The following is a 27642-nucleotide window of genomic DNA, read 5'->3' on the forward strand; positions in this document are numbered from 1 at the left end:
GCATCTGTTGGGGGGTATATAACAACTTTAATGTTATAATCTATAATATATATATATATATATATATATATATATATATATATATATATATATAAACAACTAAACCCAAAGGTAGCAGAAGATAGAGGAAGGAAAACAGTTGAGAAAAAGTCAATAAAACCAAAAATCAACAAAATTGACAAACCTTTAGCTAGATTGACTAAAGAGAGAACACCCAGATAACTAAGTTGGGACATTACTAGCGGTTTTGTAAAAATGAAAAGGACTGTAAAAATATTTGAAGAATTGTGTATCAACAAATTGGATAACCTAAAAAAAAATTGGATAACCTAGACGAAATGGACAAATTCCTAGAGACAGGACCTGCCAAAGGAAAATTAAAGGCCAGTATCTCATGAACACTGATGTAAAAATCCCAGACAATCCAAGCAAAGAGAATTGAAGAGCACATTAAAAGGATTATGTACACCATGACCAAATGCACTTCTTGTAATACAAGGATGATCCAATACACCCAAATCAATATACATACCACAGTAAAAGAATAACAGATTATTGGGGTTGGATGGAGGACACCACACGACCATCTAAATGCAGAAAAAGCGTTCATCAAAATGGGACGTTTTGCGCCCTGGCTGGTGTAGCTCAGTGGATTGAGTGTGGGCCTGCGAACCACACAATCGCGGTTCGATTCCCAGTCAGGGCACATGCCTGGTTTGCAGGCCAGTTCCCAGCAGGGGACACATGAGAGGCAACCATACGTTGATATTTCTCTCCTTCCCTTCCCCTCTGAAATAAATAAATAATTTTTTAAAAAGATGGGACGTTTTCATGGCACCAACCACAAGCCCAGGCTCTCTGACCTGTGCTTCTGACCCACCAGCCGTAGATTGGAGGTTTCAGAGATCCCCTCCTTGTGCTCAGTTAATCTGTCAGAATGGCTCACAGGAATCAGGACAACGCCTTTCCTGATTTCTAGATTGCTGACTTACTACAGAGGGTGTTAGAGCACATGAATCAGCAGCCGGATGAAGAGATGCATGGGGTGAGGTCCCAAACAAAGGAGACACTACTGGTGAGGAGCCAGGGGTCCACAGTGGCACTTGCAATGTCAGGCTCCCCTGACCTTGGGGAAAGGACTGGGCAGTCCTGTGTTCATAGGGAGGCGCCATTACATAGTGGTTTTTAGAATATTCACAGAGTTGTGTAGCCATCACCACAATTAATTTTAGAACATTGTTGTCACCCCAAAACGATGAGCAAGCACTCTCCATTTCTTGCCAAGCCTAAGCCCTGGGCAACCACTGATCTACCTCGGTCTCTGTGGATTTGCCTCTTCTGTGCATTTCACAGAAGTGAAGTCACACACCGCATGGTCTTTTGTGTGTGGCTTCTTTCACTTAGCATAATGTTTTTATGGCTCACCCATGCCATTTCCTTTTTGTTTTACTTTTATTTAAACCTATTATGTACTTAAAAAACAAAACTTGTGTGTCCCGTTAGTCTTTCAACTTTTAACAGCTTTATTGAAATAATTTCTGTACCATAAGATTCACTGGTTTTAAAAGTGTCCAAGTCAGTGGTTTTTGACAAATGAACTGAATTCTGCAGCTGTCCGCACAGTAATTTTAGAACACTTTCAGTACCCTCAAGGGTTCCCTGTGTCCATTTGCAGGTGCTCCCTGTTCCCTCCCCCGGTCCCCAAACAGACCTCCTTGTCTGTTTTCTGTCTCGTACAGAATTGCTTTTCTGGACCCCTCATATAAAATGAATCATATAATTTGTGTTCTCTTGCTTCTGGCTTCTTTCACTTAGCATAATGTTTTTGAGGTTCATCCATGCGTCAGTGGATTTATTCCTTTTCCTCACCAAATATTCCCTTCTGCGGATAACACATTTCGCTTAACCATTTGTTGTTTGCCGGGTATTTCCTTTGCTTCCCCTTTGTCAGTAAAGCGGCATGAACATCGGTGTACACGTTTTTGACGGGACATGCGCTTTCCTTTCTCTTGGGCAAGTATGGAGGAGTAGAAATTCTGGGTCATGTTGTTTAACTTTTGTTTTTGTTTTTTAATTTTTATTTATTTATCTTTAGAGGGGAAGGGAAGGAGAGAGGGAGAGAAACATCAATGCATGGCTGCCTCTCATGTGTCCCCCACCGGGAACTGGCCTGCAACCCAGGCATGTGCTCCGACTGGGAATCGAACTGCAATACTCTGGTTCGCAGGCCCTCGCTCAATCCACTCAGCCACACCAGCCACACCAGCCAGGGCATGTTGTTTAACTTTTTTTTTTTAAGTTTTTATTTATCTTCAGAGGGGAAGAGGAGAGAAGGAGAGAAACATCAATGTACGGTTGCCTTTTGTGCGTCCCCTGCTGGGAGTTGGCCTGCAGGGGACCAGCCTGCAACCCAGGCATGTGCCCTGACTGGGAATCGAACCGCGATCGTGTGGTTCACAGGCCCGTGCTCAATCCACTGAGCTACACCAGCCAGGGTCCTATGTTTAACTTTTTAAGCAACTGCCAGTTAAGATCTCCTTAGCAGGACCTCTGTCCCAATCCCCGATCCCCACCCCTGCCCGGTTGTAGCTCTATCACAGATTCTGCCAGAGTCGCTCTGTACCCTTCTCTTCTGGAGACCTCTGGCTCTGCTGGTCAGGGCAAGTGCTGGCAGGGCCTGCTGCCTACTGTCCCAGCTGCCTCTCGGGCGCTCCCTTCACCATCAGCACGGGGGAATCCGGCTTCTCCCTATGTCTCTCTCTCTTTTGTGGTTTCTGTTTTGGATTATTCCTGCATTTAAGTGGGGTACTGCCTCCTTTGATTCCTTCTGCAGAAAAGGAACACAGGAGACAAAAGGTTTTCATTCCTTGTTTGAAAATGCCTTTATGTTACCCTCACACGTGATAGATTGGGCTGAGTTTTAGGACTATAAGCTAGAAATCCTTTTCCCTATAGTTCTGAAGATCTTCCTCCATCTTTTACAAGCTCCCAACATTGTTGATGGTTCTTCGAAGGTACATAATCTGTTTCTTTCTCCCTGGAAATTTTAATTTTGGTACATTGTGCTGGCCACTAAATGGACCTTTTATTTTGAAAATGCTTGCCTTTCAGCTTAGGGAAAGAAACCACTAGTTTTTGTTTTTGTTTTCTCCTCCGTGTATTTAGTCTCTGTTTCTAGAACTTCTGTTATTGGACATGGGAGCTGTGGCACTACTGTTCAGTTTTTTTAGTCTCTCCAGTTTGCCATCTCTTTGTGTTTTTGTTTTACTTTTTAGGAAGTTTCTACTTGCACCACATCTTTTAAGGAGCTTTTATTTTTGCTGTCATGTTCGCATTTATTTTCAAGAGAGCTTTTTCTTTGGGGGGTTGTTGTCTTGTTCTGTGGGTACAATATAGTCCCGCTTTGAGGATGTTAATGGTGTGTTTGTTTAACTTTTCATCTGTCTGTCCTTGTTTCTTATATGCTGTTTTCCTTCATGGTCTTGGTCTCTCCCTATCTCATTTGAAGACTTCCCTCAGGTGGGTAGTCCTGGCCTGTCTGCTGCATACAGGGGAGCGCTGGAAGCTCGCGGGGGGGCCCCCCTGGAGGGTGAGCCAACAGGACTGTCTCCATCAGGTATCTTCTCCCCGTTTGGACCTTTTTCTTGGGCTAGCCAGATTTTCCCGGAGAGGAATGCTCATTCTGCTTGGAGGCGTGGGTTCTAGGAGCTTAGTAGAGAAGGAGCTGGGAGTCTGCCCTCCCATCTCCAAATGCAGAACTCTGACTTTCAGCTGAACTTACCCCACAGCCCAGCAACACCTCTTTTACCTCCTCATCAGTAACTCACCCATATTTTGCTAGAGTTGGGGGAGGGGAGGGTTGCCTGACCACACCAAGCACAGAGGATGGGATCTGAGTCTGGGCGTGTAAGCTCTCTTCTCCCCTGAATTTTAATGTGAGAAATCTCAGGTCTGCAGAAAAGCTACAGGAATAGTACCATGAATGCTCACACAGCCTTTACCTGCATTCACCAACGGATAGCATTTGGCCACAATTGCCTTCTCTATATAGGTTTTCCTCCTGAACCCACTGAGAATGTGTTACTGACATGACATTTTACAAACAGTCTTACAGCATCTGTCGTCTATCACAGGAGGACAGTCCTGTGATAATCACAATATACATTCACATGGGAAAAAACTCACTACACTGTTATATTATATATATTGCCCATATTGAAATTTCTAAAATTGTACCCCCCAAAATGTTTTTTACAAGCTCTGGTTTTTGTTTTGTTTCTCTGAAACCAGGATTTATACAAATGTGACATATCGTATGTTCTCGCCATCTTGCTTTGTTCTTTAATCAAGAAGCGTCCTGCCTTTTTTTCTTTTAATTGATCGTACACATCACTGACATATTTGAAGAGTCCAGGCCAGTTTTGTAGAATGTCTTTCAGTTTTGACTTGTCTATTTACTCATGATTAGTTTAGTTGAGACTTTTTTTTAAAACATCATAGATGGTGAGCGCGGGCCTGCGAACCAGACGATCGCGGTTCAATTCCCAGTCAGGGCACATGCCTGGGTTGCAGGCCAGTTCCTTGCAGGCTAACTCCCAGCAGGGGACGCACAAAAGGCAACCATACATTGATGTTTCTCTCCCTCTCTCCTTCCCCTCTAAAGATAAATAAACAAATAAAATCTTTAAAAAAAAACATCATAGATGGGATTTTTCATTTGTCACCATTAAATGTCTGAAATTTAAACAGATTCTTGGACTGGGGGCTCACATCCATCAGCTCGTTCAACTTTAGTACCTGTCTCAGCCCCAGTAGCTCTTACAGAACCGTGACCTTCACCATGGAGCTCTGTGAGTTTTCCAATTCAAACTTGGGCTTCTTCAGCATTTTGACTTTTCTAACGAAGACATTATGGAACGGATGAACATATTGGCAGGTCTCTTCTCTGCCTTTCCCAGTGCTCTCTGGAACCAGTTTACTGACCCCTTCTTTCAAGTTCTTTGTACCTCTCAGGTCATGATTTCCATGAATCTGGATTTGGCGGGCCTGTGGATGCCGCACAAGAGAGGTCTTCTGAATCTAATTGTTGTGTTTTTAGTAAAACCAGCACAGAATAGATGAAGTAAATAACCATTGTAGTCTTGACATCAGCATGGGCTTCAGTCATGGTCTGCTGGGTTTTGTTGTTTTCTTAAATTCTTGCCTGAGGGTATGTTTATTGGTTTTTAGAGGTAAAGGAAGGGAAAGAGAGAGACACAGCTACGTTGTTGTGAGAGAGAAGCATCAATCAGTTGCCTCCCATATGTGCCCTAATCAGGGATCAAACCCACAACCTTTTGGCATATGGGATGACACTCCAACCAACTGAGCCACTGGCCAAGGCGGGTCTTCCATTTTTAGACCACAGAGCACATCTTGTCACAGGTAAGATTCGTGCCATGGAAGTGAGTCAGGCAGTTTTTGCCCAGCACATCCTCAGTAATTAGCGTGAGTTTTCTAAACGCAGCTTCAGCATTCTGCACGTCAGCCAGGCCCACTTCAAAAACTCAGCCCTTGAGACCATCCGATGTGATTCTGGTTCCTTGAGTTCTCGTGACTTGTGTTTTTCCAGTGTTTCTTACACTGAACGTAGCTGGTGCTTTCCCATCACACCAGTCTTTCTTAGAAAATGGGTCAGCCACTCTCTCCTTGGCTCCCCTTTGGCCACCTTTCGCAAGGTGCTTATTCTTGCCCAACCTCCTTGGTGCTTCAGACTTTTTAAGCAGGTCACAAATCCCATCAGGGGACACTTGAGTCAGTTTGTCCCATTATTGGTGGTGTTAAACTTGATCATTTGGTTGAGCTAAGGTATGCCTTTATTACTGTAAATGTTTTTCCCCTTTTGAAATGAAGAGTAATCTGTGAAACAAGTACTGAATAAATCTGGCGTGGTATTCTAGGCGTTGTCAAACAGCCTTACTCCCGAGTGTTTTACTGATGATTCATAGTAAATGATATTACCTACAAAGAGCTTTCCAGTTTTATGGCACTACAAGGTGTTCCAGGCTCACCTTGTACTTTTCCTGCTCCAGGCCTGGAGGCAGCCATTTTTCTAAGGAGGCCTGTTCCTTTCAGTGAGGGGTGGTATTTAGAAACCAAGATCTGGGTGTCAGCTGTGCTCAGAGTTAGTTTGGGTATCATTGCTTCTAGGCACTTTCATTGGATATAGCTAGAAAACCTTTTTTAAAAATATTAAGTTCATGCTTATTGCTACCTCCAGTTCCGATTCCGATCTACACTACAGTTCTGCCTCTCCATCCGTCTCGTGTTTGCATCTCTCTTTCCCATGTAAGAACCCTGGTTTCCAGTATCCTCTATAACTGTACTCATTTGACCATTTCTAAAATATACATTAAAAAGTTTTGGAATTACTATTCTTATACTACTACCAAGAACAGATCTGCTAGGTCAAGTCCGGGACTTCTTTTCACTTCTTTATGTTGTTAGGCTGTTTCCCATGGAGGGTGTGTAGTCTGTTCTCTAGTCAGGAGTCATTAAGATTCAGCCTCTTTTCTTCTGTTGGGTTGTGTTAACATTTGATTGTCTTCGTACCCAGTTTTAGGACTGCCTCCTCATCTTGTTACTTTAACTTACTTTGACTTTGGTATTGAAATACAAATTCATATGCCATCAAATTCACCTCTTTACAGTCAACAGTCTCATGGCAAGATTCAAAAATCATAACCATGTAAAAGCATATTCTTAGAAATTCTGTTTCCTGTCCCTTTACTCTGTTCCCACTTGCTTCCTGTAGGTATTTTGAATAGTTTCTGGCTTATCTTTCCTGAGTTTTTGGTTTTGCTTTTTAAAAAATTATCACAAAAGTAAGAAAATACGCGTACTTTACTTTTTTTTTTGCCCTTTTCTTACATAAATGGGTATTTTATGGTGTGTACTCTCTGCACTGTGATTTTTTTCCTCTTTCAATTTAACAGAATGTTATCGAAGTCACTTTATTCATAGAATCTTTTAAATTCTTTTTTACAGCTATGTTATACTCCATCTTACGGATGTATCATGCTTTATTTAACCAGTATTCTGTGGGCTCATTACTTTCCAGTTAAGTATAATGCCACAGTAAATAACCTTGTGCATGCCTGTGCCCCGCCCCCCAGATTATTGGAGATACATCTTCATTGTAAATTCTTCAATGTTAAGTTGCTGGGTCAGTGCATCTGTACTTTTGCGAAATGTTACCAGATTCCTTACTTTGCCACTTTAGCAGCTGTGGACCTAGGCGTTAGCTTTTTGGGCTCACATAGGTTTAGAGTGATACTTCTAAAATAATACAGTTTTGAGACTGACAAATACTAAAAACTTTAGAATAGGATATTAGGACAGCAGCATAAACAGGCATTGTCCCCAGGCAAATTACAAGGTGTGGCACCTCCTCTAAGTTAGTTACCACTCCGTCCTCTGTTTTCTAGTTTTTAGAGCTTTGTCATCCTCTTCCATGTTCTGTTTGTCTTCTGGACTATGTGCCTTTTAAAAAGTCCTGCTACTGTTGTTTTAATGAGTTTCAGGAGAGACTAGAGGTTAATAAATACGTTTGTTCAATATGATATCTTTAACTAGAAGCTTCAACTTTCAGGAGTTTCCGGATCTGGACAGACACATAAAGTTGCTCTGCCCTTTCATAGGAAAGTGTGGTCCTTGTGAGAGTAAAGCAAGAAACGAGATGGCCGGGGTCCAGAAAACAGGGTCCCGGAACAGGGGGACAGCAAACGACTGACCCCGGGACTCCAGCCATCCTCTAGCGCAGAAGGCAGCCCATTCGCTCTGGTGCTAGAAGGTGGGGCACAGGAGAGGCTTTCTAGAAACAAGGCGGAGTGGGAGACTCTGATGCGGTATTTTTTTTTTGAGTGTTTAACTCATTTATTGCTATGCCCTGTTATCTACTATATAGCAGCTAAAAAAAATAATGGTAGCTATACAGAAAACCAAGTAAATTTAAAAATTGATGCAAATATTAACTCTGGGGGAGGGAAGAAAATTGTTAGAGAATTAACGATTCAGTTATCAATTATCAATTATTTAAGGTACTAAATAGCCTTAGTATCCTGTTTGGCTCACACGTGAAGATACAGTATTACGTTATTCTCCTTTGATTATGAAATTGATTCTCCCCTGTTGGGGGGGTGAGAGCCTGTGTGAGCTAAACCGTTGCCCACGCTGGCACAAGGCAGTGGGCACATCACAAGAGGTGAAGGGAAATAGCTGGCTCTGGGAAACAGTTCGGGACGGGGCTGGGATGAGGGTCAGCAGGGCTTTCTATTTAATCTTGTGGTGAATGTGGCGGGCTATCCTACCCAGGTCAGTCTGTCTCTGCCGTATCTCGGCTGGCAGTTGAGACCCAAGGCCACAGCTTGAGTGTCATAGGACTATCTGGTGGCTTCAGGTCTTGTCACTGGCAGTAACAGAAGACAAGCCACTCCCTCTGTGAACTTGTGCTGGAGACATTTGTGGACCCAGAAGCAGTAGAAGGGAGGCAGGCTTTGGAGCTTCCAGGGCCGACTTTGTGCAGTGATGCTCTGTGTTGTGTTATGTGTGTCCCCGTGGGGAGTGAAGTGGGAGAACAGAAGCGCTCACGTTGGTGTTTCAGAAGCGCAGGTCTCAAAACTCTGGTAGAACAGAAACAGAGATGGCGGCCCCTGGGCCAGCACACCCAGAGCCTCAGCGACACTCTCACTAGCGAGGCCACCGTGGTCCTAGCTGGGAGGAAAAAGCATCGGTTTAAAGAACAGGTATGACATAGACGTACCATTAGGGATTTCATATTTTGGGGGCTTTTGCATGTCCGAAATCCTGCCCTGGTAACAGGTGTTAATGGATTTACCAGGTAACACCTGGTTTTTGACCACGATTCTAAACCCTTTTGGGTGTCAGGCAAGGAAATGCTGTGTGTTCTGACAGCCCAGAGTGCTGGAGAGGCTCTGCCTGCTTTGGACAAGTCCTAGAAACACAAATCAGAACCACGTTCTGTCTTTTCCTTGCATGCCACCCCCTACCCTGACTCAGTTTCCCTATTGGACTTAAGGCTCTTGAGCAGCCCCCAGCTTTCCTTTGAGGTGTGTGCTGGGAAAGCAGAAAGCCTGGTGCCCCGGTGGAGCTGAAAGCCAGGAGAGGAGGTGGCTGCCCAGAGGGCCAGGTGGCCAAGCCGTGAAGTGGGGGGCTCAGGACCTGTGGACTTGGAGGAGGAGGGGCGCCCACCTCCGGATGTTCCACTGCTGCTCTGGGGCCGGTCTCCCAGCACTGAGTCTGCCTTCCCACCGGTAGAACGTTTCCCTTTCCTCCTCTTCTCCAGGAGCAGGTCAGCCATGCAGGCTTCTCGTTGCTTCACATCTCCTTCTGTGGGCTCCCACTCAGTCTTTGGTAGCTGGAGCTGCTCTGAAGTCCTGGTGAGGACATCTGAAGAGAGAAGAGCACCAATGGCAGGACTTCATACGTGGGCTTGGGGTTGGGTTACGCACTTGGACTCAGCTGTCCCAGCCTCATTCCCAGTCACAGCCAATTGCTGGATGGAAGAGGAGGGCGTGTCTTGTCTCTGAGGGGCAACAGGATCACCCACTGTTGTTCCCTGCCCACTGCTGTGTTCCCCGTGCCTGGGACAGTGCCTGGCACACTGAGGTAGAGAGGGACAGCACGAGAGGGAAGGCTGCTTGGGGTGTCTGCAGAGCTGGCGCCCTCCCCTAGTGGTGAAGCACTGTCTGGGTCTCAGAAGCAAATTCCTGATGGTCAGAGGTGGTTGTCGGGGTCTCTAAGTGTGCTGACCCTTGCTCTGCCTCCTCCCCAGCTGCCTCCGTCTCCTGCTTCTCCAGCACACTTGGAAACCCCTTGTCCGTTGTCAGCACCATCTCCTTGGCAAACCCCTTCCGCTTGCTGACAAAGGTCTATGTCTGTGCTGGCAGGTTTCGTCGGCGGCATTTAAGGGGCAGAGTGAGTGAGTGGTGAGTGGGTAGATGCGGACATTGGTATAGGAAGAGAAGTGACGGAAAAGAGAAGGGCCCAACTTGCCCCCCAAAGCGCAAGAGAAGCTTGCTCAGCACAAAGTAAACTCCTTCCATCACCACCAGGCCTTAACCATCTCACCTGTCACCCCCCCACCATGCTGCAGATGGCTCCACCCCCCCACCCCCGCAGAGTTGGCATCCGGGCTGCCTGGCAGCGTTCAGTACCCACGTCACCCTCAGAACACTCTGTTACCTTTCTTTCTCTTGCCCCTCTGTCCTAGATTGGCGGTTTTTCACCTGGTGTGCCACAAGAATTCTTAAAACATGCAGTACCTAACTATTTAGTCAGGGACGTCTTTTCCCTTAGATTGTCGAATACAAATGACAACAGTCTCTACAACAGTGGCCATCCCTTGTGAATGAATCAAAATCACACTTTTTGGTCAGGCTGGCAAAAAATCCATTTTTGTGTGCGCCACGGATTTTTGGTAATTAGGTCCATGTCGTGAGGTGGAAAAGGTTGGGAGTCACTGTTCTGGTCCCTCTGCGTCTCTGCGAGCATCGTGGCTTGTCCCAGACAGAGGCTGTTCTTGGTCTGGGAAAGAGGCTAGCACGTAAAGTGGAATCACAGGTCTTGCTCATTTGAGTAGACAGGAGGGAGATGTGAAATGTAGGCGTAGCTTCTGCTACACCTAGGCTTGTCCTTAAGCCTGTCCCAGACATGCTTACTTGTGCCCCAGCCGTGCCCTCTGCTGGGAAGCCCTTCTGTCTGCTTCCCTCATTCAAGTCCACTTTCCCTCAGAAGGCCAGTGTGGACCTTCCTGATCCTCCTCCTGCCTGGGGAAGGGGGGAAGAGGGCTTTGTGGTGCTGTCCCTGGGCCTGAGTTGTCCGTCTCTGCCCAGGAGCAATGTGTTCAGGACGTGTGCGTGGGGCATCCAGTCCTAGGGAGAGGGGCTGGCCCCTGGGGCTGGGCGATGGATGGGAGCAGCCTCAGGCACCTTCTGCAGGGGAAGCAGCAAATGAGGTGGTTGCGTTGGTGGTGAGGTGACTCCAAAAGCCTTAAAGATGCTTCTCCTTTGAGGTCTCTGCATTGTGTTGAGCGTGTCTGACAGTGGTAGGACATTACATATGTTAGAATGATTCACAATCAAATGGCACCTGATTCCCATCACAGGGCCTGAGATGAAGCTGGAAATACTCTCCCGAATACTTAGCGAGGAAGAGAACCAAATCTGGTAGGGCTCGTAGCTGCCCAGGTCTCAGAAGGAAGCAATGAGGCACTAACAGTTCTGCACAGGTAATTCCTTTGCAGAGTAATAGAAGAATGCAAACAACCTAGACTTTTTTTTAACTATTGCCACTTTATTTATATTTTAAAGATTTTATTTATTTTATTTTTAGACAGATGGGAAGGGAAGGAGAAAGAAAGGGAGAAACATCAATGTGTTCCTCTTGCATGCCCCCTAGTGGGGGACCTGGCCTGCAACTCAGGCATGTGCCCTGACTGGGAATTGAACTGGCGACCCTCTGATTCGCAGGCCTGTGCTCAGTCCACTGAGCTATGCCAGCCAGGGCTATTTGTAGTCTTAAGCTTACAAAGCAAACCCTAAAGTAGAATGTTTGATGTGATCCCAATATTTTTAAAGATTTATGTAGAAAAAATGAGACTGAAGGGCAGACCTGACATAGAAATGGTTAATATGTTTTTTCTTTTCAAACCTGCATATTTTTCAAGTATTTCACATTGAATAATTGGTATATTATAATGAGAAAAATAGATTATGAAATAAAAGCAGTTGTTAGAGCCTGTGACTAGCAGAAGCAGATGGCTAGTGAAGCTTTAGTCAGTGGGGCTAATTGCCAGCCACAGAGTCAGGGAGGTTGGGTTTATGGGACACCACCCTACCCTGCAACCCCTTGCCCTTAATTCACCACTGTCCCCCATGCCCTGCCACGCCCCTTGCCAAGCCAAACCAAACCACGCCTTCGTATCCTTTGCCCTCAGGCCAGCCATGCACACGGAGGGCTCTGTGTGGTTCTGTCTGTGGTTCTGTCTGTGGTTCTGTCCATGTGTAGCGGTGTAGACCCAGCTTGTCACTGCCTGGGCCTTGCACCAGGTCACCCCTGCTGTGCACCAAGGCAGCCTGTGCAGGCAGCGTGGGAAGGAGGGTGGCTCAGGAGGGACATTGCCTCTGGCTCTTCCCCTCAGGGGGTTAGAGAAGCCCAGAGAGAGACTGGAAGGACCGCCCTGCAAGTTACTCTTAAACCACGATACATAAAAGTAGAATTCTTCCTCATCTTCAGCTTCCTGCTAACACTGCCAACCAGGCCTCAAGGCCTGCTGCACACAGGGCCTGTGCCAGGCACAGGGAGCCTGGCAGCAGTGTGCCAAGGCCCAGTGCTGAGAGGGCCATACACAGCAGTTCCCCCTTGGTGCTAACGGGAGGCTCCTGGGAAGTCCGGGGGTGGGAGGACAGCCGAGGGTCTGGAATAAACCTCCGTGTGGCTCAGAGCTCCCGAGGGAGAGTCAGCAGGAACGGCTGACCCTGTGCTATGCCAGGGGCAGCCATTAGAGAGGGGAAGACCTCACTTCACAGTAGCAGTGAAAAAATGAAGACTGCTGAGGGGTAGTTTTAATAAGACACGCTTGCGGCCTGTTTGATGCAAACAGTGATGTTTCGTGGAGCTCTTAAGAAAACTTGAATAAAGGGAGTGTGAGTCACACACACGTCTGGTCGTTTGGCCGCACTGCTGTGGGAACAGGGCTTACAGCCACTTCTCTTTTTTGCTTCCAGAAGTGACCGGGGACTCACGTCCTTACCATGGGAAGGAGGCTGTGGATTCGAGGCAGGGACGGGCCCGAGGTGGTGACCCCACGCATTTCCACGCAGTGAATGTGGCGCAGCCTGTCCGCTTCAGCAGTAAGTTGCAGACCTGCCCTGTTTATGACCAAAGCCCCACAAGCCCATGTGGTCCCTGGCTGCCCTGGTGCCCCTTGGCTGTGCAGAGGGTGTGGGGGTGTCTTTTAAAACAGCCCTTGAAGGAGTTTGGGCATCTTCCTCCTTTGCTAAGAGGCTGTGCCATGACCCACCCATCCGGGCTGAGAATGGGGAGGCCTTGATGCCAGCCTGGGCTCCAGTGCCAGGCTGCTTATTTTCACAAGACAGCCGCCTTTCAGAATAAGGCTGCAGAGCCCTTCTGTAGATGGAAACAGGCTCCAAGAAACTAGGTACAGCTGGTGGCGTGGGAAGGCTCTACCAGTGTTTATAAACATTTTTTTTGAAGTGACTGCTCACAGGTTCCCTATGACATTAAGATTTTAAAGGGATGTAACAAGATTGAGGAAGGTTGGAAGGCAGAAAAACCACAGCCAACAGACATGCGTAGGCACGATGCCATGCGTGGTAGGTATGATGAGCAGCGACTCGCCAGGACAGGAGGAGCTGATGTGAGGTGATGCTGGGCCTGGGTGCTGGGTGGTCCTGTCACTCCTGACCACACAGACGCTCAGTGCTGGGGACCTTTGACACCCGTAGCTGAGAACTCTGGGTTCTCACAGGGGCCTAGTGCAAGCCTGGTGAGGGAGGAGTTGGCCCTGGCAGGCCACTTGGCCAGCAAGGCAGCCCATGGAAGCATGACTTTCAGCCCCCGTGCACTTTCTGTTCCTCACTTACTGCTTTCTTCCAAAGAGGTAATGCTCACCTGGGCAATAATTCCACAAAGCTCAAAAGGCAAACACAGATGTTCCCTCCCTCCCTTGTCCCCATTCATTGGCTTCTGTCCCCAGGGGACTTCCTCTGGACTCATCCCAGGATGTGGGTGAGGAGGCAAAATAGAACCCCAAGCTGACGCTCACCAGGCGAGATGCTTGGCCTCTGCACACCTCAGTGACCCCACCTCTAATCTGGAGACAGGATGGCACCCACGTGTGGGGGTTGTGGCAGGTTAAACACAACGTGGTGGTAGAGGCTTACAAAACATGCAGTGAAAGGCCTGGTGATCCCCTGGTGCTCACACGCACCACACACCTCCCTTTCCCCTGCTCCATGGTCCTGAGGGCTGGCTCCTGTCTCCGGTGACAGCCTCCCTGTGCGCTCCATCACATGTGAGCAGGCCCTCCCGCTGTCGGCACTGCAGCCGTGCTGGGGCATGTCTTCTTGGCTCGGGGGCTAGAGGTACCTTTCCTCTCTTGTCATCTCGGTCCCATTGTCTGTAAGTCACACACACATGCTCTAAATAATAAAAACATGAGCTTTAAGAAGTTTTACTAGTTCCACATGACGTAGCTACATTTAAAAAAAACTGTATTTTACTAACTGGCTTTGTTAAAAAAAATTGTTACCCTTCCTCAGTGTACTCATAGTTAGGAGGTGGTTCCCCACCGTTTGAAGGTTCAGATCCTGTAGGACAGGTTGCCGCCCTTACCCATGGCCAGCCGTGTGTCCTGGAGCCTTGGCGCCCCTGGGGTGGGTGCGCCTGGTAGCTGGCTTTCACCCACCGTGGAACCGCCAGGGCCCCGTTTTCTCATCTGTGGAAGGCAGGAGTTGGTCCGCCATCTCAGTGGCCCCCCCCCCAGCTCTGATCTCCTGAGCTCCTGTTTTAGGAGAGTGCGGGCCAGCACCCGTGTGAGCGGAGAAGGAGGGCTGAGGGGTAGACTCAGAGAGCCAGCCTTGGGGCAGTGAGGGGGCCGTGGGCAGGGGGCTGGTGTGGGCTGCTCTGCCACCTGGTCAGCCAGACTTATTCAGAGAATGAAATCTACTTTATCGAAGGAATTCGGCAGCCAGTCTTTACTACCGAGTAAATTAAAGACCTTATAGAAATGGGAGGATTCACTGGATGTGCTTGGACCTTTGCTTACGTCTGTGTCTTAGAGAAGCAAGTGTTCCACCTAGTGTGTGTCTTAGAGGCAGAGCTTTTCCTCTTGAGCCACAGTTTCCCCATTTCTCTAGAGTGATTTCTGAGCAGCATGTATAATTTTGTTCTGGAGTGAGGATCCTAATTTTGGGGGTCAATCCCCCCGTCCTTCATGTTTCCTAGGGAAGTGCCCGACAGGGTGGCACCACTATGAAGGGACCGCCAGCTGCTATAGGGTCTACCTGAGTGGGGAGAACTACTGGGACGCCGCGCAGACCTGCCAGCGCGTCAACGGCTCCCTCGCCACCTTCTCCACCGACCAGGAGCTGCGTTTCGTCCTGGCTCAGGAATGGGACCAGCCGGAGCGGAGTTTTGCTTGGCAGGACCAGCACAAGTAAGTCCTGGGTGGGGAATGAGGGGCTTGAGGGTCAGTTCGTCGTCCACCAAGCACATGGCCTTTTGGTCACTGTGGCAGGCCTAAGGCTGAACCAGCAGCCAGCAAATGGGTGAAGAGCGCTGCCCCCCTGGAAACAGAGACCCAGGGTGTGGAGTGGGCATTGAGATGGGGTGGGAGGTCTTGGGAGGGCAGAGATGGGCTGCCACCTTGTGTCGCCTTGGGCCAGTCCCTTTAGTTGGTCCTCCTCTGTAGGTTCAGCTGCTGCTGCTCACCTGCAAGGGGACCCAGCCCACGTCAAGAGGGGCTACTGACTGGGCTTTTGTGGGCCTGGCGCAGGGGGTGCACAGGCAGGCAGTGGTCTCTGCTGAGGAGGTGGGCTTTGCTCAGTGCTTTCCATGGGCTCAGTCCTCCCAGAAACCACAGAGGCCACTGGGTGAGAAGGCAGAGGCAGGTGGAGCAGGACGTGACTGTGGGTGCACACTCACTGGGCTGTGCTGGCTTCCCACCCAGTCTGGCTCCAGAGCCGGGCCCTTGACCCCCAGGCTCTGCAGCACTGAGGAAGAGTGTGGAAACTGGCTGACCGCTGGCATCTCCCAGCCTCCAGGTCGTGGGGACAGGCCTCCTGCTGCCCCATCCACACTGCTGGGGGCAGGAGTGTGAGTCGCAGGGGTCCCAGACCCTGCGCTCCCTCCCAGCGTTGGGACAGGCTGCCCTGCTGCCACAGGAATGAGGTGACTATGTCAGATGAACGCAGCCTTCTTTGTAAGACCAGAGCTGGGCTTGAGCTCTACCATCATAGCCACGGAACGGCAAACTGGGAGACCATGCTGTTTTTCTTCTGCAGCTGAAAAGTGAGAAGAATAAGTCCCAGCTCATAGGGTGGTTGTAAGTTTATGATAAACCAGGAGGGCTCAGCCCTGTGAGTGGGGAAGCCCTCTGTCTCCTCAAGGTGGGCATGGGTGTGGCAGTAGGCCGAAGGGGCAGAGTGGCACCCTGCTAGGGCTCCCCACGGTGGCAGTGGACCTGCCGAAGGCGGGGGTGAGGGGCGCACACTCACAGGTGGCTGTGGCAGTCGAGTGGGTCTGCACACACCGGGCCCGCAGTGCTCTGAGGTGCTCAGCAGCAGCCGCGGGCCTGGGCGAGCTGGGTCCAAGCAGGTGACCCAGCAGGGGGCCGTGAGCGAGCTTTCACCCCACTGTAATGTGCGCTCACAGGGCTTTTGTTTTTGTTGAGATTAATTCACGTACCGTGAGATTCCCTCCATTAGAGGGTGCTGTTCTCTCCCTTCAGTGTATTCACAGAGCTGTGCTCCCAGGGCTCTCTGTCCACCTCGAACAGGGTTGGTCCTGCCTCAAATGTGAAAGCTTTATCGGGTCAGTGAATGAGGACGGTCTTGGCAGGAGTTACTCAAGATAAAATTTTTTCTGAAAATTTTTTATTGTTTACCATTCTAATGTATTTTATTAAATGAAGTATCAAAAACTTAAACATTGTTAGTACCGGAGAGGTTCAGTACTGTAGTGGTCAGTCAGTGTAGCTATTGCAGTACGCTCGTGCACCGTCGGTGGCCGCTACCCTGCTGTCGTGCTGAGGCACTCTGCATTTCTGCCCTCTCGCAGGCTGTGGGTTGGCTACCAGTATGTCGTCACCGGCCAGAACCGCTCCTTAGAGGGTCACTGGGAGGTGGCAGCGTTCAAAGGTAAGCCTTTGTGATTTTTCAGAAGCATTGTTGAGTTTGAAATCAGGGTCTACCATCCCAGATGTGGTGTGCTGCTAGGGTCCCCTCTCCTCCTTCCACCCCTCTCATCAGAGGTGCCCGGCCTGTAGGGGTTCCTGGTTCAGGGGGGCACAGAGAGGAGTGGGCCCTGCGTCAGGGGAGGGCGGTGACAGTGGGCAGGCGCTCCAGGGTCAGGCCCCTCTTCAGGCTGAGTTCTTTCTGGAACCCTCAGTTGGCCAGATCTCTAGACCGACCAGCCTCCTTTACCGTTGAAGACTTCAGTTAGAGGTAAAGAGGAGCGTACAAAGTGCGTAGCTGGCATGCGCCGGGGAGGGGAGGACAAGCTTTCTAGGACCAGTGAAGCTGAAAGGAGCACTGTCAGGTAGCTAATGTTAAAACAGGGATCTGCTCGGGCCCCAGGCGTGGGGCCCTCCCTGTCTCCTCTCATCCCTCCCACCCTCTCAGACACATCCGGAATCTCCTCTCTCGTTGTCAGATCGCAGCCACCAGGTCTGCTGTCACTCACCTACAATGCTGTGGCCACCACCGCCAGCTTGGCCTCCTTGCTGCCACCCCACCCACCCCACCCCCATCTCCTCACATGGCTACCTAAGGGTCCTCTACTCCTCTGTCCCCAGCCATCTGTGACTCTCCTCCCAGAAAGGCACTGTCCTCACCGAGGCCCGCAGTACCCTCTGCTCTCCCCTTCCATCACTCTCATGGCCCTCCTCTTCAGCCGCAGGGATGCCTGACCTTCCCACGGGTCATGTTTATTTCCACTGCAGCCCTCGCTGGGCTACTGCTACCCGGCCCAGGGCTCATTCCAGTGCAGTGCAGAAGGAAGCAGCCTAGCCAGGCCAGCCCCCAGTACCTTTCAACACCCCCGGCCAAGCACAGTCTTCCTCTGGCTCTCAGTCCAGCACGGTTTGCCCATGTACTCGGGCCCTGACTCCACGGGACTGTGGCCTCTGTCGGCCCGGTGCCCACACCTGTGTTCAGTGAAGCTAAAGGAGACTGGGAATGAACTCTGCTTGGTGGTCCGTGAGCTCTGATTGATGGTCCCATTTAGGGGGCCTTGGTCCCCACACAGACTGCCCATGGTTGGGATGTTGACATTATGTTGAAATGGCCCTCCCTTTTGTCTCCCCCACAGGTTCCTCAAAGGTGTTCCTGCCCCCAGACCCCAAACTCACCTCGGCCATGTCTGAAAGCGACAGCATCCTCTGTGCCCAGCTCCACAGCTTCCACTTCCCCACCCTCCGCCACCACGACTTGCACAGCTGGCACGCCGAGAACTGCTATGAGAAGTCTTCGTTTCTTTGTAAAAGAAGTAAGCCACCTTGACCAGGACTCCTTTAGTGAGCTGTAAGGAACAGTGCTTCCTGTGAGATCATGGTCTTCTCACTTCTGATCCTTGATGTTGACCTTGAGTGGACACACCCGTTTTATAGCGGGGGCAGCAGGCGCGCTGTGCCTGGCTCACAACTTCCTCTGGGGGGCAGTAAGGTGCCTTGAGGGTGAGGGCTGGAGCCTGGGCTGGGCCCAAGGCTGGGATGAGCCTGGCTGGCCTGCTCCTCAGTTCCGTGACCTGGACAATGGTTATGTCTCCCCATTCTTTCCTCTCTGGTCTAGCAGAGAGCGGTGTTACGTGAGTTTCCTGGCCTGGAATTTCCTGACTGCATGAGTTAACGTAGGTTTGACTCCAGTCTTCAGTGAGGCACAGACCAGCGGATGTGGGGTTTCTGAAGAGTATTTGTAGGCTCCCCTACCCTATTCAGAGATTAGAGCCGACTTCTGTTTCCTGTCCCTTTGTGTTTCACTGAACATGCATCCCTTTGGAGACCACCTCCACCTCGCCTTAGTCCCTTTTCCAGGCAATCTGCCATGTTTGCCAGCTCGAGGCTCCCAGTTCTCAGCGCACCCCCAACTCTGGCCACAGTCATCCCTCTAAGTCCAGTCCTGGTCCACTCCACACAGTTCACCAGCCGTGTCTCAGTAGTAGGCTGAGTGGGCCATCTTCCTGGGTAGTACCAGCAGCTGCTTGGGCAGCTCATTCAAAAACATTCTGATTTTGCCCTGACTAGTGTGGCCCAGTTGGTTGGGCATTGTCCCACAAAACAAAAGGTCCCTGATTGGACTCCTGGTCAGGGCACATGCCTGGGTTGCAGGGTTGGTCCCTGGTCAGGTCAGGATGCATACCAGAGGCAGCCGATCGACGTTCCTCTCTCTCCCTCCCTTCTCCACTCTCTATAAGTAAATAAATTTTTAAGAGTTTTAAGACACATTTTGATTTTTAAATGGTTAATACATGTAGCAGCTACATCTTAGCACTGAGGAACTCACAAAGTAAACTGCTTAACCCTGACTAGCGCAGACCAGTGGGTTGGGTACCATCCTGCAAACTGAGAGGTCACTGGTTCGATTCCCAGTCAGGGCATATGCATGGGTTGTGGGCCAGGTCCCTGGTTGGTGGTAAGAGGCAACTGATCGGGTGTTTCCCTCCCTCTTCCTCTCTTCTCCTCTCTCTAAAAATAAATTTAAAAAATTTTTTTTGTTTTTTAAGTAAACTGCTTAGGCACCTTGAAAGCAGGCCCTTCCGTGTGCCTTCCCCTGGCACCTGGTGTCCTCCTCCGTCCCAGCTGTCCAGGCTCATGGCCAGGGGCGCCCTGGCAGGTGTGCTTCGGCCTAGCAGAGTGCTGCAGTGACCTCTTCAACGACCACTAATGGGAGGCCTTTCTGGCTGACTGCCAGCCCCTCTGTTGTCACGTTTGTGGGGTGAGTCAGAGCTGGTTCTGCTGGTGACACGTGTGTGTGTGTGTGTGTGCCACTGCAGGTCAAACATGTGTCGACATCAAGGACAACGTGGTGGATGAAGGGCTCTACTTCACCCCCAAGGGCGATGACCCGTGTCTGAGCTGCACCTGCCATCGCGGGGAGCCGGAGATGTGCGTGGCCGCCCTCTGCGAACGGCCACAGGGCTGCCAGCAGTACCGCAAGGACCCCAAGGAGTGCTGCAAGTTCATGTGCCTGGACCCAGGTGAGACCGATGGTGGGTCACAAGTCAGCCTCCCCATGCGGGGCCAGAGGCTGCGTGACCTGCTGCTTCCTCAGTGGCGGGGACTTGTGAGAGCTTCCTACGCGTGGTGTAGCCCAGTGGCAGCGTTTGCACACACAGCCATCTCACCAGCCGTGATGGGCAAACACTCCAACCAGCACGTGTCTCACACAACCTGGCCTCCGCTAACTGCTGCCTTGCAGGTCGGCTCTCAGGTAACAGGTATCACTCATTCACTGATGAACTTGAATGTGGCTGTATGTTCCCAAATCAACTGTTACTGATGTCTTCAGGCCTGTCTTTCTCCTCTTATTTTAAGACTAAGAGCAAGACTTCCAACCTACGTCCCCATTTGAGTCCTTTCTGTTCTCAGTATGGTGATGTGGTGGGTAATGACAGTTTTCATTGCTTACAGTCATCAGTTTTTACTGTTAGAATCTGTAAGAAAAGTAATAAATCATTACCCTCAGTTTCATGATAAAATCCCCCACTAGGTGGCGCCTTGCAGGTACACACTCTGCAGCCATGTGGTCTCTGAGGAACATTCTTTCCACTTCTAAAAAAAGAGCAGCAAGCGGGGCTTCTGCTCTGCAGGGCCATTAGGACACATCAGACTTCATACAGGGCACTGTGGGTTCTCCACACCAGTGCGGTTGGCATCTCTGTATGAATTCATGATCTCAGGAGAAATGTAAATCAAAAGCATGAATTTGTTTTCTTCCTTGGCTGCCACAGTGCAAGAGTGGGCAGAGAATGTGGAAGGCCCTGTACTCACAAACTTGACCGAAAAGCAGCGTGGGTGGGGTCCCTGTGGAAGAGGGGCTGGTTCAGTGAGAACTGGAACTGGCGCAGGAGGGCCACAACCAGAACTCTTCCCGAGTAGAGAGTTGTCTGTGTCCTTGCACACGAGGGAGGCCGCTGGCAAAAGGGCAGGGCAGTGTCAGAGGCTGCCTTGGGCTCAGCAGGAGGGGGTGGCCCTGTCAGAGGCGCCCAGCTGGCTGCGGAGAAGGCAGAGGCCATGTGGGACCAGGCATGTGTTGTATAAGCATGTGTGGCCTGGGGAGCTCTTCCATCTCTGGACCCCTGAGCAGGACCCTCGGGCATCTGGGCAAGCCCAGAGCTGCTGCAGGCCACTTCCCTGTGTAGCCAGAGCAGCTCAGCCAGGGCCTGCCCCTGCCCCTTGCCCCTTGCTTCAGCCTTGCTTCTGCAGGCTCCTGACAGCCTCTCCGGTTGAGTGCCTTCACCTGGGAAGTGCCCGCACTGCCCCAGGGGGAGATACTGCCACCACACCAATGCTGGGGACACTGGGACAGTGTCCATTCTAACAAAGCAGGAGTGTCTGCTCTTACTGCTCTGTCCAGAGTTGTACAGGATATCAAGGGTAGTACCAGAAAATGGAAAGGCATCCAGATCAGGAAGGAAGGGAGGAAATGACCTCTCTTTGTAANGACCCTCGGGCATCTGGGCAAGCCCAGAGCTGCTGCAGGCCACTTCCCTGTGTAGCCAGAGCAGCTCAGCCAAGGCCTGCCCCTGCCCCTTGCCCCTTGCTTCAGCCTTGCTTCTGCAGGCTCCTGACAGCCTCTCCGGTTGAGTGCCTTCGCCTGGGAAGTGCCCGCACTGCCCCAGGGGGAGATACTGCCACCACACCAATGCTGGGGACACCGGGACAGTGTCCATTCTAACAAAGCAGGAGTGTCTGCTCTTACTGCTCTGTCCAGAGTTGTACAGGATATCAAGGGTAGTACCAGAAAATGGAAAGGCATCCAGATCAGGAAGGAAGGGAGGAAATGACCTCTCTTTGTAACAACATGATTGTTTGCAGAGACAATCCCAGAGGATCTACAGGAAACTAGTAACTGTGTTTAGCAGAATGTCCAGATACAAGGCCAATATACAAAAACCCATTGTATTTACGTATACAGGATGGGGCTAATGCAGGTTTATAGTTGTGAGTGTGCAAAGCACATTTTATTCTTGTATTATTACTAATATTTTCATACAAACATCCGTAACCTCCTTTTGCCCTACCCTGTTCTACCTACAAACAATTGGAAATTGAAATTTTAAAAAGAGTATTGTTTCAGTAGCACCAAAAAGCATAAAATACTTTGATATAAATCTTATAAAGTATGTGCTCTGTCTCTATGCCACAAACAATAAAACACTGATGACCAAAATCAAAGACGTAAATAAGAGAGAGATTCCATAGTCTTGGATCAGAAGACAGTGTCATTAGGAGGTGAACTCTCCCCACGTCATTTGTAGGTTCAGTGCCACCCCAACCAAACGCCAGCGTGCTTTTCGTAGACATTGACAAGTTGATTCCCTTGCCTTTCCATAGGAGTTTAAGAATGAGAAAAGCCAAGCATTTTTTAAAGATTTTATTATTTATTTTTAGAGAGAGGAGAAGGTGGGGGGAGAAACATCAATGTGTGGTCACTTCTCACACGCCCCCTATTGGGGACCCTGCCTGCAACCCAGGCATGTGCTCTGACTGGGAATCAAACCTGTGACATTTTGGTTCATAGGCCTGTGCTCAATCCAGTGAGCCACAACAGCCAGGGCAGCCAGACAGATTTTTAAAAAGAACAATACTGCCCTGGCTAGTGTAGCTCAGCGGATTAAGAGTGGGCTGCAAACCAAAGGGTCACCAGTTTGATTCCCAGTCAGGGCACATGCCTGGGTTGCAGGTCAGGTCCCCATGAAAGGCAGCCACACATTGATATCTCATTTTCCTTCTCTTCTTCTCTCTCTAAAAATAAATAAATAAAATCTTAAAAAAAAAAAAGAGCAAGGTTGGTTTCACGATACCTGGTTTAAAATTACTGTATGGTCATAGCAATCAAAATAGTGTGGTATTCACAAAAGAGTGGACACACAGATCAGTGAAACAGTACAGAGAGTGTGGAAGTGTGGCCACACTTACATGGTCAGTTCTTACCTGACAGGTACAGAGGCAACATTTTTAGATACACCATCAAAAGTATGGCCCTCAAAAGAAAAACTGAGCCCTGGCTGGTGTGGCTCAGTGGATTGAGCACGGGCCTGTGAAGCAAAGGGTCGCAGATTCAATTCCCGGTCAGGGCACATGCCTGGGTTGCGGGCCAGGTCCCCAGTGGGGGACACATGGGAGGCAACCACACATTGATGTTTCTCTCCCACTCTTTCTCCTTTCCGTCCCTCTCTCTAAAAATAAATAAAATAGTTTTTAAAAACCTGATAAATTAGACTTCGGTAAAATTGAAAATTTTTATTCTTTGAAAGATATTTAAGGAAATGAAAAGATAAGCCACTAAGGAAAAATATTTGTAAAACACAAATCAGACAAAGGGTATTGCGTTCAAAGTATATAAAAGAACTCGAAAGACTCAGTAATAAGAAAACAAGTTACTAGTTGGGGGCTTCCGGTCAAGATGGCAAAGTAAGAAAATGCAGTGCTCCTATTTTCCCACAACCATATCATCATTACAGATAAACTGGAGATTAACCATAATGGGGAACCGCCCGAAACTTAGCTGCACAGAAGTCCTATGACTAGGGATTTATAGAAGCCATGTCAAGACTGGCAGGAGGGGCAGAGACACTGAGTGGCCTGCTCCCACAGCCACGTGTGGTGGTTAAAAATTGGGATATCTCAGCTTCGGAGGTTTTTCCTGGGGAGCAAGGGTTCTTGCCCACACCAGGCTCCCCAGCCCAGGCTTCTAGTGCCAGGAAGAGAAGTCCCCGTAACTGCTGGCTGTGAAAACCAGCGGATTTGCAGCTGAGTGAGGTGGAGGGCTGCTGGAGTCCCCAGCCTTCCTTTGCAGGGGCTCGCACAGACTTACTTTGACTCTGAGCTCCATCACTGCGGCAGGCATTCAGAAGGTGCTGGGGATAAATGGGGACAAAATGAATTGTCTGGTTTGGGGGCAGGGACTGGAGGGGCAGCTCTCTCCCAGGCAGAAGTGCTGGCAGAGGTGGCTCTTCCTTCTCTGTGCCCTCTCCACACAGAGCTAGCAGGCTGGTGCCACTCTGAGTCTCCACCAACCTGGGGACCCCCTGAGACCCTGCTTTGTCCAACTTGCAGGCCTACCCACACCATTCCTAGTGGCTTTCCATACAAATGGCGTGTCTCGGTTCATTGCTACAATCTCAGATCCACACACCACAAGCAAGCAGCCTCTGGCTTCAGCATGCTTCATGCCTCTTGCTAAGCAGCCCCAGGTTCAGCATTAGCAGCATCTGGCCTCAGTTCCTACCTTGGCCCCTCTGAGGCACCTCTGGGCCCAACACAAGTGGCAGCCATCAGCAGATCATTTTGTAGCTTATGCTGGGTGGTCCTTGGCAGGGATACCTCGGCCTGTACCTCCTAGGAAGCCCCAAAGCCAGCACACCCGGTGGGTAGCTTCCATCAGAGCATCACCCAGCCACCCGAACGAATAGTACATTTAAGTGAGTTCTGTTCTGTGGAGTTGGCCCTTGCACTGGTTGTAGCCAGTCCTCACGGCCTGGGGGTAAATCCATCCCATTGATGTGCCAACAACCATTAAGGCTCCACTACAGTAGGAGGGTGCAAAGAGCCCACAGGAGGGTGAGGAGGTGCATCTGAAGTGCCTTTGCTTGGGTGACCTGGGATGCTGCACCTCTGGGCCCCACCGCACAACTGCTGCATAAGGCCGCTCTGCCGAGACTGGGGTGGAGCAGCTCTGCCTACCACACAGAGACAAACACAGAGAGGCTGCCAAATGGGGAGACAAAGAAGCGTTTCAAACAGAATAAAACGCCAGGAAAAGGGACTTCCGCCAAGATGGAGGCATAGGTGGAAACACTGTGCCTTCTCCCACAACCAAGTTTGAATACAACAAAGGTTTGGAGAACAAAGACACAGCCAAAGAACAGAAAAGTGAATTATATAGAAGTCCAACAACAACGAACCGCTCAACCAGGACGGTAAGAGGGGCGGAGCCAGCAGCGGAGCAGGGTCGGGCAGGAAAGATCCCCCAACCTAGGCGCGTAGGCAGCCCAGACCCAGTCGGGGTGTGGGGCAGACTGACCACGGTCGCACATTCGAGTACAGTGAGACGGATCATGCACAGTCCCCAGGGGGTGAACCCAGTGGTGGAGGGCTGACAGTGGTGGCACACTCGCGTGCAGTGGGATGAAACGCACGTTGGCAGCTGCGGCACCTGTGGCGGGAGGCGGCAGACGGGACACCATTGCTCCTCTTTGACCCCACCCCCACGTACAGCGTCACAACCCAGCGACTTAGTTGCCCTGCTCTGGTGAACACCTAGGGCTCTGATCCTGCTACGTAACAGGCACAAACAGCCCAAAAGATGGTGCAAGAAGAACTCAAAGTCCCAAAGCTGATAACTCTAAGTGACCAAGAGATTGCCAGCCTCTCAGATGCACAATTCAAGACACTGTTTATCAGGATGCTCACAGAACTGGTTGATTATAGTCACAAATTAGAGGAACAGATGAAGGCTAAACTAATTGAAATGAAGAGAGATGCACAGGAAACCAATAGCGATGGAAAGGAAATTGGGACTCAGATCGATGGAATGGACCAGAAGGAAGAATGAAACATCCAACCAGAAAGGAATGAAGAAATGAGAATTCAAAAAAAATGAGGAGAGGCTTAGGAACCTCCAGGACATCTTTAAACATCCCAACATCTGGATTATAGGGGTACCAGAAGGGGGAAAGAAACAGCCACGAGTGGAAAACTTATTTGAACAAATAATAAAGGAGAACTCCCCTAGCCCTGGCTGGCGTAGCTCAGTGGATTGAGCGCGGGCCTGCGAACCAGACGATCGTGGTTCAATTCCCAGTCAGGGCACATGCCTGGGTTGCAGGCCGATTCCTTGCAGGCCAACTCCCAGCAGGGGACGCACGAAAGGCAACCATACATTGATGTTTCTNTGAAATCCAAAGACCTACAGCCAAGATTGCTTTATCCAGCAAAGCTTTCATTTAGAATGGAAGGACAGATAAAGTGCTTCTCAGATAAGGTCAAGTTCAAGGAGTTCATCATCACCAAGCCCTTATTATATGAAATGCTAAAGGGACTTATATAAGAAAAAGAAGATGAAAAATATGAACAGTGAAAGGACAGCAAAATCACAGTTACTAACAACCACACCTAAAACAAAAGCAAAGTAAGAGGACAGCTAGATCAGGAGTGGAACCATAGAAAAGAAGAACACATGGAGGGTTAGCAACAGGGTGGTGGGAGGAGGAGAAGGAGGGAGAAGGTACAGAAAATAGCATAGACAATAGGCAGAAAATAGATAGGGGGGAGGGCAAGAATAGTAGGGGAAATATAGAATCTAAAGAACTTGAGACACGTGGTTATAAACTAAGGGGGGGGAGAATGGTGGGGGAGGGGTGTGGGGGGGAGGGGATAGAACAACTGTAATCGTATAATCAATAAAAATATATATAAAAATAAAGTAACTATAAAAATGCTCTGAGATTAAAAAAAAAAAAAACAGGAAAAGGACAAGCAAAATGGAGACAAGCCATCTGCCAGATGCAGAGCTCAAAACACTGGTAACAAAGAGATGGAATGAACTTAGGTGAAGAGTAGATGAACATAGTGAGAACTTCAACAAACATGGGGATAGAAAATGTTCGGGTCAGTCAGAAAAGCAGAGCGTAATAACTGAGATGAAGCATATGTTACAGGAAACCAAAAGTAGAGTAGATGAAGCAGAGGGTCATGTTAGTGACTTGGAAGATAAAGAAGCAGAAAACGAAAAAAGAAAAAATCCAAAAAAATGGGAATAGTTTAAGGAGCCTCTGGGCGACTTTGAGTACACCAACATTCACGTCATGGGTGTGCCAGAAGAAGAGAGCAAGCAAGGAATTAAAAACCTACTTGAAAAATGTCAGAAAACTTCCCTATCCTGGAGATGGAAATAGACATGCAAGTCCAGGAAGCACAGAAAGTCCCAAACAAGATGAACCCAAAGAGGCCCACACTTAGACACATCATAATTAAAATGCCAAAGGTGAAAGACAAAAAAAGGGATTTTTTTGATTGGTTTCAGAGAAAAATCAACCGTCCTCTGGTGTGTGAGGACAGCACTCTAACCACTGTGCCACCTGGCCTGGGCCTCAGAGAGGGAACCCTAAAAGCAGCAAGAGGAAAAACGTTACTTACAAGGAAGGTCCCTTAAGATTATCGGCTGTTTCTCAACAGAAACTTTGCAGGCCAGAAGGAATTGGCATGAAATATTCAAAGTGATGAAAAGCAAGAACCTACAGCCAAGATTACTCTGCTGAACAAAGCTCATTGAGAATTGAAGGACAGATAAAGAGCTTCCCAGACAAGAAAAAGGTAAAGGAATTCATCATCACGAAAACAGTATTACAAGAAATGTTACTGTTATCTTGAAGAAGGGAGAAAACGATTAAAAATATGAATCATAAAATGGCAATAAATACATGTCTATCGACAATTACTTTAAATGCAAATGGGGTAGATGCTCTAATCAAAAGACACGGTCACTGAATGGATAAGAAAACAAGATCCTTACGTATGCTGTCTATCAGAGAGTCGTTTCAGACAGAAAGACACACGGACTGAAAGTAAAGAGGTGGGGAAAGGTACTTTATAAAACTGGACATGAAAAAAAAAGCTAG

The 27642-nt window shown here is 49.3% G+C and overlaps 1 protein-coding gene and 1 pseudogene across 5 annotated transcripts in view; one reads left to right on the forward strand and one right to left on the reverse strand.

Moving 5' to 3' along the window:
• Nucleotides 1-27642, forward strand: part of DGCR2 (DiGeorge syndrome critical region gene 2) — a 73454-nt gene that overhangs the window by 37621 nt on the left and 8191 nt on the right. For 2 of the 5 annotated variants that reach the window (XM_037067421.1, XM_037067423.1), the window contains 5 exons: nt 12786-12911; nt 15019-15238; nt 16861-16940; nt 18112-18288; nt 19792-19995. In XM_037067421.1, coding sequence (XP_036923316.1) covers nt 12786-12911; nt 15019-15238; nt 16861-16940; nt 18112-18288; nt 19792-19995 — 807 coding nt within the window. The remainder of the gene's footprint in view (nt 1-12785; nt 12912-15018; nt 15239-16860; nt 16941-18111; nt 18289-19791; nt 19996-27642) is intronic. The other 3 variants (XM_037067422.1, XM_037067424.1, XM_037067425.1) reach the window with 2 other exon arrangements.
• On the reverse strand, nt 4718-9893 carry LOC119001863 (40S ribosomal protein S3a-like; annotated as a pseudogene).

This window comes from Sturnira hondurensis, unplaced genomic scaffold (genome assembly GCF_014824575.4).
Source record: "Sturnira hondurensis isolate 20B ecotype Veracruz unplaced genomic scaffold, ASM1482457v3 Scaffold0017254, whole genome shotgun sequence".
NCBI classification, from domain to species: Eukaryota; Metazoa; Chordata; class Mammalia; order Chiroptera; family Phyllostomidae; genus Sturnira; species Sturnira hondurensis.